At 46.1% G+C, this 17,014-nt stretch overlaps 2 protein-coding genes across 2 annotated transcripts; one reads left to right on the top strand and one right to left on the bottom strand.

Moving 5' to 3' along the window:
- Nucleotide 1: 1 nt before the first annotated feature.
- Nucleotides 2-2,398, top strand: lrrc73 (leucine rich repeat containing 73; the record flags this gene model as incomplete). The annotated part of the gene is made up of 6 exons (XM_017308837.1): nt 2-93; nt 169-329; nt 690-812; nt 877-977; nt 1,067-1,283; nt 1,880-2,398. Coding segments are annotated over 6 exons (765 nt in total), but the record flags the coding sequence as incomplete, so codon positions are not given.
- On the bottom strand, nt 2,083-8,535 carry dlk2 (delta-like 2 homolog (Drosophila)). Its single transcript, XM_017309168.1, has 6 exons — nt 7,020-8,535; nt 5,967-6,077; nt 4,463-4,520; nt 3,875-4,005; nt 3,648-3,789; nt 2,083-3,493 (listed from the first exon to the last, which is right to left on the bottom strand). The coding sequence occupies exons 2-6, from the start codon at nt 6,052-6,054 to the stop codon at nt 2,788-2,790; spliced, it is 1,125 nt and encodes a 374-aa protein (XP_017164657.1). The 5' UTR covers nt 6,055-6,077; nt 7,020-8,535; the 3' UTR covers nt 2,083-2,787.
- Between the last annotated feature and the right edge of the window lie 8,479 nt (nt 8,536-17,014).

Here is a 17,014-nt window from a genome sequence, read left to right as displayed (position 1 = left end):
GCTCAACCTCAACCTGGGCGTGGTCTCCAGCATCGGCCGCGCGCGCCACCTGGCGGACGCCTTGGCGGCCAACCGCTCCCTGCAGACGCTGTTGTGAGTAGCCGCCTCCTGATTGGCCGGGCCGGGCGGCCTGATTGGTCAGTGACGGCTTGTGCCGCCCCCCTCCAGCCTCCACGGCAGCCCGCTGCTGGATGCCGGCCTGGAGGCCCTGAACCCGGCGCTGGCCGCCCACCCGGCGCTGGTCTGCCTGGACCTGGGCGACTGCCTGCTGGGGGACGCGGCGCTGGCGCTGATCTGCGGGATGCTGCCGCCGGACGGAGCCAAGTCAGGTAGGACTGAGGCTCCGGCTCCAGAGGGGCCCTGAACGCACCACATCCTCCTGCTGATGATGACACACCTGGAGTCCAGGTGACACCAGGTGATCCAGATCATTTAGAAGATCAATGACCAATCAGATTACAGGAAGATTTTGCTTTCCTTCCAACATCTGAATGCTACAGCTGTTAAAGCTTAACCTGTTATTGATTATCCAGTTATTAACCTTTTAATAATTAACTATTAACCAACCTGTAACTAACCCCTTATTCAGCCGTTACTAAGCAGCCTGATCACCCAAATGTTTACCAGTTACGAACCTTTAACCAACCAGTTGCTAACCAGAACCGGTTTGGTCCGGTCTGCCCCTCCAGGACTCAGAGAGCTGACGCTCAGCGCCAACCCGCGGATCACAACCAAGGCCTGGGCCCGGTTCTCCGTGGCAGTGGCTCACAGCTCCCAGCTCCGGGTCCTCAACCTGGACTACAACCCACTGGGTAAGGAACCAGATCCGGAACCAGAACCTGGTCTGGGTCTGGTTCTGATCAGTTCTGTCTGCAGGGGACCACATTGCGGCCATGCTAGCGGTTGCCGTGGCGTCTAGTAGAACCCTGGAGGTTCTGGACCTGGAGGGAACTGGACTGACCAACCAGTCGGCGCAGGTCAGCAGCTGCAGCTTCTCACCATATTCTTCCTCCTCTTCCTCAGCAGGCTGACAGCACCGGTTCTGGTTCTGGTTCTGGTTCTGCAGGTGTTCCTGGACATGGTAGAGAACTACCCCACCTGCCTTCGGGTTCTGGTTCTGGCCGAGAACGAAGTGAGTCCGGAGCTGCAGCAGCAGATCAGCGACCTGCTGGCTGAAGGGGAGGAGGACGGCCGGGAGGCCCCGCCCCCTCCGCCAGGCCACGCCCCCAGCAGCGCCCTGCAGCCAATCAGAGAGAAGCCCCTCCCCTGGCTCCCCCACAGCAGTAAGGGCTGAAAGCGGTCCGGATGGACCCGGACCAGAACCAGCCGTCCTCTGTGGTGTTTACATGTTCTCTGGATCGTAGGAGTTTAGTGTTCTGTCTGGTGTTAATCGGCTCCAGTTCTGGCAGCATTATGCTGTGTCAACACATTAATATTCAATTTGTATTTATTATTATTATTCTGTGGTTCTACTCAGGTCCGGGTTCTGGTTCTGGTTCCAGTCAGGCTAAAATTTGAATGAATAATGTGTTAAAACTGATTCTCTATAATTCAGTCATTTAAATATATTTAACATTTAATTAAGAGGAAGGAGCTAATTTTACCCTTAAAAGAGGTTCTGATGGATCTGACAGTTCTTCTGACCTCCAGACCCGGTTCAGTCCGGGTCCGAGATGGAACCAAACACTTCTGTGGGTTCTGATGGGCCAGACCCGGTTCAGACGGGGGGAACCAGAACCAGTTAGCTCCAGTTCTCCCTCTGGTTTATGGTTCTGTGGGTTTTTGGTACCGTTGACCCGGCTGAAAGGAACCGGACTGGACCTGGTGGTCTGAACCCAGAAACCTGGTTCTAAAGTCTGAATGACCTTTGACCCCACAGACTCCAGTCCACCCACGGTCATGCTGACATCAGGAGTAGGTGAGAGCCTATTGGCTGAAGCTGAGATATGACCACGCCCACTTCCTGCTAGTGTTGTCACTTCCTGGACTGAATGTTCGTCTGCTCTGACCTGATTGGTGGGTCTGGGGAGGGGGCGGGGCTTGCTGACGATGATGTCACAATAAAAACAGTGTACAGCTTGGTAAGGACGGCTCTGATTGGTCATTTCTGCTCAGCAGGTCCAGAACCAGAACAGAGTGAAACAGATTTATTGAAGGCAGCCTGAATCGGTTCTGGTTTCGTTCAGAACAAAGTTCTGATGACTGCTGGACCGCCGTCATTCAGCCGGTCAGAGGAAAACGAGCTCATTCTTCAGTTGTATTTTCACCATGTTGTCATTTCACTTCTAAAGTTTAAAGGTTTAGTTAGCAAGTTTTGTAAACTAACGATATTTGGCTTTGTAACTATTTAGTTTGAAATGGTGACATTTATAAGTGAATAAAAAACATTGAACTCAGACTACTGCTGTTGATGCTTGACGATCGGCGCCCCCTGCTGGGCCACCGGGGTCAGTCGGGTCAAATAAAATCTGTACAAGAAGCAATAAATAGAATATCTTACATTATTTACATAACAGTTTGGTTTGCAGCCGGTTCCGGTCTCAGAGTAAAAACATAGGGGGAGTCGGTCCAAACTCAGTTCTAGGAACCAGAACTTCCACCTGACTCAGTTCACCACCCCGACCCGATCCGGATCCATTCAGAGAAAAGTTCCTGTTGAAGAACGGTCGTCATGGTAACGCCTTCCTGAGAGCGAGTTCTGATCCAGTCAGGTTTAGTTCCATGCTGCAAACCATCTGATCAACCTATGATGTCATAGTGCAGATGGATCTGTGACCTCTGACCTCTTCAAACAACCTCTATGTTGAGTTTCTTTTTCTGTGGTTCTGCTGCATTCAGGAAGCTGATCCGATGCTCCGGCTGGTCGCTGGGCTCCCGCCTGCTGCGCGGCGATGGGGACAACCAGCAGGGGGCGTGGCCACGGCGTTGGCAGGGGGCGTGGCCACGGCGTTGGCAGGGGGCGTGCAGGACCAGAGCGGCGGTCAGCGCCACCACGCCTACAGACACGCTCGTCAGAACCAAGACAACGATGAGCTGCAGGTCCGACAGTCCACCGGCGCCGCGCTCCTTCACCGTCACCTTTACCTTCCTGTTGTCATGGTGACCAGTGTCCCGGGCCCGCGTGGTCCAGACCGGCGGGCTGGCGTTGGCGGGGCTCGGCGGCGTTTCACAGGTGGTTCCGGTGAATCCCGGCTGGCAGAGGCAGCGGAAGCCTCCGGCGCGGTCGAGGCAGCGGCCGCCATTTTGGCAGGGTTGGCTGGCGCAGTCATCCATGTTGACCGTGCAGAACCGGCCCGAGATCCCGACCGGGCAGAGGCAGGAGAACCGGTTCACTCCATCCACACAGGTAGCTCCTCTGGCACACGGCCCCATCAAGCAGTCATCGATGTCTGTCTCACAGCTTCGCCCCGTGAATCCAGCGAGGCAGCGGCACACCAGCTCCGCCGCAAAGCCGTCAGCGTCCTCACACAGGCCGCCATTTTTACACGGGGACCTGGAACCAGAACCAGATGGGAGTTAAAGTCCAGGAACTTTAAATGAACTACCATAAAATACGTTGGATCATCAATAAGTCATATCACAACAGAGATGAGACATGCTAACGTTAGCTTTAACCCTCAGACTCTGGATCTGTTGCTACCGATCACCTTCTCTGGAGACACGGCCCCTTCCTCTTCCGGCAGGTCGGACCATAGAAACCGTCTGGACACAAGCAGCGGAAGTCTCCGCTGTCCTCCATCAGACAGGTGGCGCCGTTGAGGCAGGGCTGCTGGGAGCACACGCTGAGGTCTGACAGGAAACACACACAACAGGCAGCGGCGTCAAGAAACACCAAGACTGACGGGTTTTCGACGGGTCGGTCAGCCGCAGAGACCTTTGTCGCAGAATCGGCCGCCCCAGCCCGGCTGACACGCGCACTGCCACGGCTGCAGGCAGGAGCCGTGCACGCAGCCCGGCATCGTCACGCAGCGCTGGCACAGCTCGCCGTCCCAGCCCGGATCACACCTGGAAACAGGCAGCAAGTTTCAAGGAAAGATGGAGGAATTAACCATGAAAGGAGACGAAAACAGGTCAACGTTTCTGTGGTTTCTGCACCGCAGCCTAAAAAACATGACGAGTTTCTCTGATGCTGAGGCATTAATCCTGGATCCTGGAAATGTTTTTCAGCTGACAGAAAGCCCATTCTTTAACCGTCTCTATGTTGCTCTGAAGGTTCAGGTCAGAGGTCGGCCTGATCTCTAGTTTCCAGCTGGAAGAACTGACTTAAACTGTGAACCATTCAAAATAAAAGCAGTTGGTGAACATCAGTAAACTGTTTGGTGTACAAGGTGCAGCCAGACTGAGGGAGGATTTCCTGTTACACCTGGAGACCAGATCTGACCAGGCTCAGCGGCGTTCAGCAGGTCGGTATCCGTGGAAATGGGATTTAACCTTTGACCCGCTGGTTCTGATGACGTCTTACCTGCAGACTCCAAAGTCATCACAGCGGCTTTTGGTAGCGTTGCAGCTGCAGTTGCTTCCTGTGGGGAGAACGGCACCAATCAGACAAAATGGTGGGAAAACAGGAAGTAGATAAATCCTGTCAGAATAAAGTGTCTGCTGGGAACCCAGTTCTGATCTGGGACGGTTCCAGTTCCAGGTTTAGCAGAACCTGAGACATTAAAGTTCTCCAGCTGATCAGTGACTGGAATCTGAAACTGGGAAACAGCCGGAAGTTCACAAGAAACCACCGGGAAGCTTCCTGGACCTTTCATAATAAAGGTCCAGGAAATCCTTCCCTGTAACATCTCTGAGCTGCACAGCAAGGAAGTCACTGGATGTTATTTAGGAATTATAAAGACATTCCAGGAGTTTCCAAGTTTCTTTGTGCCCCTGACATGTGAATACGTTTCCATCCCGTTTAAAAGCTGGGAAGCTTCCAGCAGCCGGTTGGTAATGTGGCCCGAAACCACCGGATCACACCTCCAGTCCTAAACTATTCAGACCCCTGCAGATTCAGAAACGTTTTCGATTTGTCCAGGAAGTTTGTTCCTCAAGAGGAAAAATCTGGCTCTGCATTTTATTTTGAAAATTCACTGGGAATTCTTTCCTGTTACCTCAATAATTAAAGGAAATGTGTTCTAGAACCACACCAGAACCGCTCTGGTTCTGGTATGAACCAGAACCAGGAATCAGCAGCAGAACTGTTTCCTGGTTCTGCTGCTGATCCGGTTCAGAACCGATTCTCCAGTAGTGTCTCTGATTGGTTGGACTCTGTCAGAGGTTGATGACAGGTTTGCTCCGTGTTTAGACCGTGACCTCTGACCTCTGGCCTCGGAGTGCAGCTGCCGGCTGGATCGGGTTTCGGCCGGAATGGAGCTGGATTGTTCCAAGGAACGTCTCGGTAATCCAACCCGATCGCTGGCACAACAACTGGCGGGCAAAGCAAGCCGTCCGCCACGCGACCCGTCGCCTGTCAAAGGTCAGAGGTCAAACCCTGGCCTTACAGCAGGAACTGGTTCAGGAAAACTGGTGAATCCAGAAATGGGAACACTGTGAGGATGAGCAGCTTTCCATCTTCATCGTGGAGGAAGTCAGAGGGAGCAGCCAGGAAGTTACAGGAAGAAAAACGTTTTTCATGTCCATGAAAATCAGTTTGATAATCAATTAAGGGAACTAAAACAGGAAGTTCAAGGATTCCTGTTGGAACTAGAAAAGATTATTATTAATGTGTTTCCTTTTGGTTTCAAGGTGAATTAATCAGGTTGGATGTTGTTCATAAACATCGCTTCCTGATCAAGAACAGATCAGGATTACTGATGATCGGACAGAACCTTCTGGTTGTTCCATTAACGCCCACACTTCCTGTTTGGAAGCTCTGATTTCCCGCAGGAGTCTGCAGATCATGTCCAGACCTGGACCCTCACTGCCTTTAGGAACCTTCAGAGGAAGCAGAACCTCAGGTGTACCTGGGTCATGTGACCTACCTTCACCTGCACAGAGGGGCGGGGCTAAGAGCATGAGGCACACGCAGCTCAGCATCAGCAGGACGCCCGCACCTCGGATCGCCAACATGTTGGCTGAAGCGAGAGGCCGTCCTGCAACAGGAGGAGGACATAGTGAGACAGAGACCAGGTGAGTCCACCTGTCCTCATGTGAGGACAGAACCAACTACAGCACAGTTAGAATTATTCCTGATGTAAATGGAATGCAGCATTAGCATGCTATTTGTTGTGATAGCATGCTAGCTGTTTCTTTTAGCTCAGAAGTTGGTGCATGGACCTGGAAATAATATCGGACATCTTAGATTTCATGTGTTCATTGTGTCATAAATAGTTTAATCAAGTTGGGAAGTTGGGCCTTCCAAACTGGAAGCTCGAGAATTTGGCCAGAAAACATCACGAGGATCCTCTGGACCAACAGCTGGACTCCTGGTGTTACTCCTGGTTCAGCTGGGCCCTCGACACCCAGCTGCAGACATTAGACCCCAGAGATGATCTGTGAGGTCCTCTTTCTGTCCTGGAGTGACCCTGAGCCTAGGAGATTTTTCCAGACATGTCTGCAGGTTGGAGGTGTCGCTGCAATGCGTGTGAAGTTGAGCTGCCACTGAGGACCGTCCCACATCAAACGGGTGAAACTTAAGCTGCCAGCGAGGGACAGTCCTGCAGGACACTGTGAGCTGAACTTCAGACGGACCGAGGGACATGTCTTGGGTTCCAGTCCTGCATCCCATGCCGTTCCACGTCAAACTTTTCCAAATGTCCAACCTTCTTTTCTCCTTCCCCCAACATGGACAACAATCTGTTAAGGACAGGTCTGTCCATCAACTGGACCCTCCTCCTCTGTCTCAACCAAACCTTTGATCCAGCAGGGAGTGGATGTTCCTCCAAACCAGGAGTCCTCCTGTCCTCCAGGGACATTGTCCTGAAGCTGCTAGGTGCGTCACTGCTTCTACACACCAGGGACACATCGAGCACTGGCAGGACAGGACTGGAGATGATCCAGGACGCTCCACTTCCTGATCAGGTCATGTGACCTACCTGTTCTTCTTCCTCCTCCTCTTCTTCCCGCTCTCTGTTTCCTTCAGTCTTGTTGCCGTGGTGACGGAGGTCCGGATCACTGTGCCCACACGGTTGACTGTCAGGCAGGAAAACAAGGAGCGGATCACTTTTCCAGAGATTCCAGGGAAGCGCACGGCCTCTGCAGAGACAGGAAGGGACATGCCTGGATTACCGACAGCATTAGTGTGGCTCACATACCACAACGCACGTGCACACACACACATACACACACACACATACACAGACAGAGCCTTTCTTTCAGTGTGTTTGCTCTGGGGAGAGAAGAATGAGGGGAGTGTGTGCTGGAGAGAAAGCAACAGGTGGTTGGTTAGGGGGAGAGTGAGTCAGAGCAAACATTCTCCATCATCTCTCCACGAACTCACTCCTCCTCACTTCATATCACGCCTCTGACGAACACTTTTGCAGTTAACACACACACAGCAGCACAGGCCAATCAGAGGGCAGAGAATCTGTCACATGACTAAGGACATAAAACCTGGAGTGTCTAAACAAGTTCCCCCTTCAACAGAACGGTCCTCTTTCACACTGGACAGTTCATGTTCAAAGTTCATCACTAGAAAAGCTTTCAGCTCCTCCATCATACTTGACCTTCTTCACTTTGGTCTAAACCACCAGGAAGTGAATGTACATCTCAGTCAGGGTTCTGGGCAGCTCTCCTCCCTGTCTGGTCTCCAACACATCCTCCAGAACTGTAGCAGTGATCCAGCAGAAGACTGGGATGTGGCACATGATGTGGWGGCTTCGTGATGTCTTCATGTGGGAGATGATCCTGCTGGCCTGCTGCTCATCTCTGAATCTTTTCCTGAAGTACTCCTCCTTCCGTGGGTCAGTGAACCCTCTGACCTCTGTCACCATGCCAACATACTCAGGAGGGACCTGATTGGCTGCTGCAGGTTGTGTGGTTATCCAGAGAGCAGAAAGAAGCAGTTTCCCCCTGATGAGGTTTGTCAGCAGAACATCCACTGAGCTGGACTCTGTAGCAACAGTCAGGATCTCCTTGTGGAAGTCCAGCGGAAGTCTACTCTCATCCAAGCCATCAAAGATTAACAGAACCTGGAAGTACGGAGCCCTCTAGGGGAGATGGGCTTCCCTCACAAAACTTTTGCATTACCTTGCAATAGGTTTTGCGATACCTTAATGTACTAATCAGTTCATGCGGTATAACTGAATACTGTAAGCCTTTCTCATGGCCTGGCCATCAGGCTCATAAGGTTTTTTCATGTATCTTAATATCTCGTTGTGAAATATCTGAATAGTGCATAAATCAATTTTCAATTAATTTTTTGCACCAAAGAATTAAGAATAAACATGTTTTCACTGAGGCTCATTGTATGTGTAAATATTTTAAATTGTAAATTGACATTTGTGACATACATAAAATAGACCAGCAAATATTGTGGTAACCATATTGCGAGGCCCTCTGCTGGTCCGGAGGGTCAAACTCAGCTGATTAATTTCGGAGCTACTCCGCAGCTTCAGGAATGATGAAGGGTCTCCATCTTGTTGATGTGCTTCTCAGGGACCTACGGGTGTTTCTACTGGCTGCTGTCCAATGACGGAGCAGAGAACGGCTCACATGATGCTCAAATATGACCAATCAGAGAGCTGAGCTGAACTCTCCTCACCCACTTCCTCCTACACACTGGAGCTGCGATCAGGACCTTTGCTCCTAAAACACGACCTGCAGCGCCCCCTGTGGTGCAGGACCACCAGCCTCTGACAAGGGGGAGCTTTCCAGGTCCAGAACCAGGGGGCTGGGTCCAGAAACAGAGTGAAAACCAGAACCAGGGGACCAGGTCCAGAACCATATTCAGATCCATATCCAGAACCAGATCCAGATCTAGAACCAGATTCAGAACCAGAGCGAGAACCACAACCAGGGGACCGGGTCCAGAACCAGATCCAGAAAGAGATCCACAACCAGAACCAGGACCTGTAGCAGAGGAAACTCTTCTTACCTTGAGCTGAATTTCTCCTTCCTGCTGCTGTGAAAACCTCCTGGATCTGCAGCCGCCGGCCAGATTGTTTGCTCCCTGTTTAACATGCATGAACACACACTCTGACACACACACATTAACACACACTCTGACACACACAGAGAAACTGACACATGCTGCTCCTCAGGGTGTCTGCTTTAATCTGAAGCGAACGATGAGGAGACGACGCTCGCCCAATAAACACTCCCCCTCTGCTGGGTGCGACCCCGACACACACACACACACACATTGACACACGTTTGCGTGGCTATCTTTGTGGGGACTTTCCATTGACTTCCATTTATTTCTACAGCCTAAACCTTATCCTAATCCTAACCCCAACCAAAACTCAATTCATACCTTAGTCCTAAATCTGATCCCCGACCCAAAAACAGTGTTTCCCCTTGTGGGACCAGGCTTTGGTCCCACAAAGAGCAGTTGGTCCCCACAGCGTATCTGTCAGGAAAATGGACCCCACAAGGTATTACAAACACAGCAAAATACTCTCTCTCTCTCAGAAGACGTGTGTGTGTTGGCGGTGCCAGGTTCCTAGCGTGTGTGTTGTTAGATCAGATGTCACATCTCAGGTGAGTTCAGGTGTTGATTGGATTCAGAGACAAACGGCGATCACTCCAACATCAGACTTGCCGCTGGTACCAGAGCAAGCACCGTTCTGTTCCTGGCTCCGACCTCAACCTGCTGACGTCCCAACGGGTCCAGACTCGCTGCAACCAGGACGACTCGTCCTGAGAGACAACCTGCTACAGAACCAGGACCAGAAGAGAACCACTGGTTATGAATATAATTATATGCGTTCTTGTCTGTCAGGACCGGCCCAAGGCAAAGCAAACTAAGCAGCCACTTAGGGCCACTAAGGGGCCCCCTCAGTGGAGCTGATTTTTTTATTTTTTTTAGTAATCATTTCTGTCGTTATAATATCAAAACACAATTTAATTATGAAGTGATTTGCTTTTACAATAATATATATATGATATAATGTTTGTAGAAATTATTATTTTGTGGATAAAAAGAAAAATAGATTGCTCTTGCGGACCCCTGGTGGCCGCAGTAGGTACCGCACGCTTAGCCGGTAACGAGCTGCAATGAGTATCCAAACGTCCAAAGCTTCGGTCAGAAATTAAGTTAGTAAAACAATGTCTCAAAAAAGGACTTATACTTCAGGGAGGGAGAAAAGAAAGAGGAAGACTAGAAAAAGGATAAAGGTTTGTTTTAATGAGCCTTGGTAATATAATGTAAAGATTAGTGTAGCTGCTAATAGAAATTAGCTTGATAGCGACCTGGACCGGTCCAGTTCAACAGGAAACATGCTAGAGTCTCTGTGTTTGTGTGAAACTGAGCTTAAACTGTAAATTAGTTGATTCTCATGGTGGCTCTGTATATTTCTGAGGTATTTTTGGCTTCAAAACGCCACGTTTGATAACGTTTGATAACAATTAAAACTTCTCAATGCTTGACATCGTCTAGCAAAATGTTTCTACGTCAGGCTACATGGCTGCTACATGGATGAGCTGCTCTGAGCTGTAGCTGGGATTTGCTGTTTGCTGCTGAGCATAATAAGCATTTTGTGGATAAAACAAACATTATTTTTCTAAGTTATGTGAAACTTCTGTTAAAATCATTTGAAGGCCCAGAATTAGTCCGGTACCGGTCCACATTCTCAGGGGAGAAAGACTCACCTGGTATAAATTAAATTTTTAGCTATTGGAGTAACACTTAAGATAAATTAATTTATTCATAGCATGTCATGAATATGTGTGTAGGGCTGCACCGATTGCAGTTTTCTGGCCGATCCCTGGTTACCGATCTTGAAAAAGCCTGACCTGCTGATTTTGATTTTGGCTGATATGATTTTTTTTTGTCTGAAACATTGCTAAATAAAGCAAGAAAGTCACTGAGTTGCAACAGTGGGGTGAATATTGTTAACTGTAAACATGCAGACCTGACCTGGTGAGTCTGTCAGTCAAACCTCTGACTGCAGAGCAGAAGGACAGAGGCTGATTTATAAACCTTTGCTGATGAAGATAAGATCAGGGGATAAGATCAGCTTCACATGTAAGTATCAGCAGATCACGATCCCCCAAAATTAAGGAAATCGGCACCCAGAAATCAACTGGTTGATAGATCAGTTGGCCAATAAATGTATCCTATATAATATAAGCAGTCAGAGATGCAATAAGTTTATAGAAGGTGTGTGAATGATCTAATGATCGGACTGCTGATTGCAAAACCACATTTGGCTTAGGGCCCCATGGAGGCTTAGGGCCCCATGGAGGCTTGGACCGGCTGAAGATGTTAGTATCTTCTAAACATTGACACAGTGTTCTCTTCCAATACCAGTTACTAATATCCCCTTGCTCTGATTTTTCTGTAGTTTGTAAATTCATATTATTTGTGTGTGTGTGTGCATGTGTGAAATATATTCTTCCTTTTGATTGGCTTCTGACGAGCAGTGTGAACTTTTTTTAATATTATTTTTTTATTGTTTCATACAGGCAGCTGTTCAGGAGGAGAGGCCTCAGCTCCATGTTTGGATGCAGCTTCCCAGAATCTCCCAGTGATCTTCTTCCTCCTCCTGACATTGTCTTCTTCACTGTTTCCTCATCTTTTATTTACATAAATTATAGGAATATTTTGTCATGTTTCCAAAAACATTGGCTGAATATCTGCTTGTGTGTTATTGTAATAAATACATTTTTATGAAAACATTTTGTCCCTGTTTATTTTGTAAGATTTGAGTTTAAAGCACTGACTAGGTTGATACAAATTAAATATGAAATAATTATTTTAATGTTTCTTGCGTATAAATCCAAAGATAAGAAATAATGGAAAGTATCAACTCAAAAGTTGTTCATTATGTCTAGTCAGTTGAGAACAATAAGTTGTAAGTAAATAGTCTCATGATATGGAAAACCGTTTCAGCCAAAATAAAATAAATGGGTGAAATAAATACAAAAATAAGTTAAATAAGTTTGTCATTTTAGTCCCATTTGTCCATCCATCCATCCATTTTCTTACACCCTTGTCCCTTGGTGGGGTCGGGAGGGTTAGTCCCATTTGTATTTGTTCATTTATACATTTATTTATTCACAATTAATTTAACCATTTTATGTTCATATTTTTATTTGTCCAATTTTTATTTTTCCCTTTTGTTTACCCATTTTTCATTAAACCATTTTTAATTCCCCTTTTTCATCAACCCAATTTTTCATTTATTTATTTTTCATATGATCAATTTCTCAATTTCCCTTTTTCATTTATCTTTTTTTCATTTATCCCTTTATCCATTCACCCATTTTTCATTAATCTATTTTCAATTTTCCTTTTCATTAACCCAATTTTTCATTTATTTTTCAGATGATCAATTTCGCTATTTAACTTTTTCATTTATCTATTTTTCATTTGTCCATTTTTCATTTATCCTTTTATCTATTTACCCATTTTTCATTAATCTATTTTCAAAATTTAACCATTTTTCAATTTCCTTTTTCCACTAACCCAATTTTCTATTTCCCAGTTTCATTAATCAATTTCTCATATATGCCTTTTTTATTTACCCATTTTTCTTTTATCTATTTTTTATTTAACATTTGTTTGAAAAAAAGTATTTTCCCATTTCCCAAATTCATTTAGTATTTTCTTATTTATCACATTCTATTTTCCCCTCAAAACTTAAAAAAGAATAAAGAAATTAGAAATAAATAAATGAATAATTGGGTTAATAAAAAGGGGAAATTGAGAAGTGGTTAAATGAAAAATAGATTAATAAAAAATGGGTAAATAGATAAAGGGATAAATGAATAATGGGTAAACATAAAAGGGAAAAATTAAAATTGGACAAATAAAACTGGGAATATAAAAATGGTTAAATTAATTGTGAATAAATACATGTATAAATGAACAAATACAAATGGGACTAAAATGACAAACTTATTTATTTAATTAATTTTTTTTAAATTTCTCCCATTTATTTAATTTTGGCTGAAATGGCTCTCCATATAATGAAGGGGACAAAAGTTTTCATTTCTAATTGAACAGTCACACTTCACTTATAAAAATGTGAAAAAAAATATTGTGTGGTGTTAAACCACAGAAGAGGATAAGGGGCCAAATCCTCTTCCGTAGGCAAACATTTATTTAGTTAAGCTTTTAATAATCTAATTGGCACATTATTTCAAACATTTCCTACCTGGTAGAAATAGATAATTTTTTATATTTTGGATAACCTTTTCTGCATGCTTGTTCATGACATACCGGATTATAATTGGTATGCTAATGCTATTCAAAAAGGAAAAACTAAAGGGTTTGAATGACGGGCATAATGTTCTAGTCGTGGTTTGAGTCTTTTTAAACCAGAGGAGATTAAAGGTTGGTAAAAATTGGGCGGACTGGCCCTTTAGCCATTTACTGAATCGGGAGCTGCATTTATCAGCCATTAGCTTCATATAGGAAACAAAGTCGGAGTTAAAGGCTTTCTGTGTGAAGGTGTCATGATCAAATTAATTACATGCCGATTTGGCATGTAATTAATTAAACTCGATTTGGACGAGTTTATGTAACCAAAGAACATAATTTACTCGGATTCAGATAGCAGTTTACTATCAACCAGTTATGTTTTATTACAAGTTACTGGACTGAAACACATCCAACTTCGTCTCAACACTTCGTCATACAGTTTTCCTGGAAAACCAACAAAGAAAAAAAAATTTGGATCATAAAGAATCCTTTCAGGGTCCTTGGTAAAAAAAAAAAAAATTAAAAGATGCTGGCCAGCAAAAAAGAAAAAAAAAGTTCATATAGAGCTCCATATTTGTGTGTGTGTCTGATGCGTACGAATCGATGAAAGAGGTTGTCCTGGCTGGGATGGCGACCCAGAATGACGATGGCAGCCGACGTCCAGAGACAAGGAAACTCCGCAGCCTCTCTCTCTTCCTCCGCAGGCACAGGAGCACCTTCCCAGGGTTCCTTTCCCCAATATCGGCCACAATAATGCACTAGCAGGAAAACATCATATATCAGGCATAAAGAATTCAAGCGTTAAGCAGAAGGTAGGCAGAGCCTAGCATGTCTCCGCAGCAGCTCTGAAACCCCAAAGCCCGGGAGTTCCCCTAGTAACTGCAGTCGGAACACTGCCGTAAAGTGATGTCGTACTTTGCTCTTAAAGGGACACAATCCATACAGTAAAAACAATACAGAAAAGCAAATAACACAGAACAAACAAATAAAATACAGCTGGGTTACATTTACAAAAACAAAGTGTGCGGAGCAGAGATAACTTCCGGATCAGACCGCTTGTCAAAAATGAAATAATGAAAATCGAAATTGACGGACCCGAGCCAAAAATCCGATTTCCGATTTTGGTTTAATAAACGGAAAACGCAAAAACGAGTCTATTTTCATGTTTTCATTTTTTATTTCAAACGAAAAAAACGAACTGTCTGAAAATACACGACTTTCTGAGCCAGCAATATATCCCACAATGCAAAGCGCCACCAGCAGTGGTAAATGGAGGTGAGTACAGAAACATATTGCACTTTTCCCACTAATAATTGCCACGGAAACTCATTTAAATTTGTTTTTAGGAGAGAAAGTATACCTTATAGCTTCATCTATCCACTCAGTTCATCCAGAATACTCATACTTTAATATTTGCACTGGAGCTTTTGGATTAGCATAGCTCCGCTAACAGACCGGGGGAGCTTCCGGATTAACACAAGTCCACCTCGCTGCAGCAAAAAGAAAAGGGCGGACGGACCACTGTCAGTCTCATACCTTATTTGGAAACGGGACCATTGCACTCCGGAAGTGAAGGGGGCGCTATTTCCTATTTTATCTGCGTTCTCTCGTTTTTATTTTCTTTTGAAATCTGTGATATATCTCCACCTTTAAAAAGGATTTTCACTCTCAGCATGTTTCTGAACTTCTCTCTTTTATTTACTTCAGCGCAGCTCACAGTTGGATGTGTTTATCCTCTTCTGTGGTTTAACACCACACAATATTTTTTCACATTTTTATAAGTGAAGTGTGACTGTCCAATTAGAAATGAAAACCTTTGTCCCCTTCATTGTGTGGAGAGCCATTTCAGCCAAAATTAAACAAATAAATAAGTGGGAGAAATAACAAATTCTGTAGTTTTCTGTTTACTTATAAATCTCCTCTTTAGTCGCATTCTTCCGGGCCTGCTACTGCCTCTAGTGGCGCGGGGGTGGTAACACAACTAATATAATTATTAAATCAGAATACCACTTTATAATAATAAAGCTTGAATATGTCCAGAACCGACCCGATAGACTCCACCTGTGGTTCTGCCGGGTCAGACTTATGGTCCAGAACAATAAGCGCCGTCGGGTCGGGTGGTAGGTGTTCATCAATCAATCAGACAGTTGACGGTTTGATTCCCTCTCTCTGTCTGCCTTTTCACTTGGGCAAAACACTTCATCCCCCTGGTCAGAGGGCGAGGCGGGACCCAGATAGCCTGATAGATTTGTAGCCTGGTAGCCCAACAGCCTTGTAGCCTGGTATCCTGATAGCCTTGTAGCCTGATAGCTTGGTAACCTGACTGGTGCGACAGACGGGGGACTGGGTCACGGTCCGAGCCGTAGTGGCACCAGAGCAGCTTGATGCGGTGTGACGGTGTGTCGGGTAACAGTGTCGGGGCGGTCAGAGCTCAGTCAGTTCTGGTCGGTACCGGGTCAGTTCTGGACCTCAGGTTGGTTCCGATCCAGAAGAGGGTCCAACCTGCAGCAGCTGGGATTCCTCTGTGATCTAAACTGGGAGCTACTGGGACACCTGGCCAAAATGGCTGTTTATCCTGGGGGTGACCTTTAACCCCCGGGTCCAGGGTTCTGGCTAAAGACTCGCATGTTTACTACCTTTGTCTCTGCATGTCCTTCCTGTCCTCTGCTTCCTGTCTCTCCGTGATGTCTCCATTGTCTGTGCTGGGTTCTGGTGAACCAGGTCAGAGACACAAGCAGCTGCAGGACTCAGAGTGTCCTCCATTCCTCCCATAGCTGCCTCAGTGCAGGACGGGGACGGGCGGGGGACTGCATTGTTTTCTAGCAGCTGGACATTGTCCTCATCTTTCTGTCCAGCAGGGACAGGATAATCTGTCCAGCAGCTGCTGCAGTGCGTCATGTGATCTGTTGTTTTTCTGCAGATCATCCGTCCTCGCCAGCTGACGGTGTCCTGATGGACGTCCTGATTTATGGTCCAGGTCCACAAATACCAGGACCAACACCATCTTCATCGGCTGACAGGAGGGACACAGGACATTTATGAGGACATTTCTACAATCTGAAGACATTTCTGTAGTGTGGCTAGATGTTTTATTTCCAGGACATTTGTGAGGACACGGGCAGACAGTGACTATCTCCTTAATGAGGATGTTTTGCCCGTTCTCCGGTTTGTTCCTTCACTCCCTCACAGGAAGCGGTCTTCATGAAACGTCTCAGCCTTGGCGCAGTCCTCAGAGGACGGTTGGTCTCTCAAACAATGTGACGTCTCATCCCAGAGATGAAAGTTTAATGATTTTGCAGGAGAAAGTGGGATGATGAAACCTCACATCAAGACGAGATGCTGCTCTGCCCTGGGCTCTGTCTGCAGGCGCTTCGGCGTCCATGTCCTCTTCAGGGGACATGGACATGGTCTGATGGAGACAAACTGATTAGGGACGGAAAGAAGATTAAAAAATAAAACAGTTTAATTTTAAAGACTTTTTCCTTAAAAAGTAGGTTCCAGTTATTGGTCGACTTGATGAAGAACTCAGGATCTCCTGTTGAAATAATAATAATGTCAGAGTTGGACTTTTATTTTCAAGAGAAAATATTAAAGTACAAGTTTGACAAGCAAGGCAGTTTGACTTTTACGCATATTTTAACAACAAGGTGGTTCAAATCCTTTGAAACTAGAAATATACCAAGGCTACCAAAGACACCAGTAAGTACCAGTAGATACCAGTAA

This window comes from Poecilia reticulata, linkage group LG15 (genome assembly GCF_000633615.1).
Source record: "Poecilia reticulata strain Guanapo linkage group LG15, Guppy_female_1.0+MT, whole genome shotgun sequence".
Lineage (NCBI taxonomy): Eukaryota > Metazoa > Chordata > Actinopteri > Cyprinodontiformes > Poeciliidae > Poecilia > Poecilia reticulata.
This window is presented reverse-complemented; position numbering and strand designations above follow the sequence as displayed.

Excerpts from the sequence above, each read along its gene's own strand:
- dlk2 (XM_017309168.1), bottom strand. The coding sequence starts at position 6,054 with ATGTTGGCGATCCGAGGTGCGGGCGTCCTGCTGATGCTGAGCTGCGTG. Across the intron at positions 4,521-5,966 it reads GCCCCTCTGTGCAGGTGAAG|GAAGCAACTGCAGCTGCAAC; the intron begins GTAGGTCACATG and ends TTCTCCCCACAG. Across the intron at positions 3,790-3,874 it reads CGGCCGATTCTGCGACAAAG|ACCTCAGCGTGTGCTCCCAG; the intron begins GTCTCTGCGGCT and ends GTTTCCTGTCAG.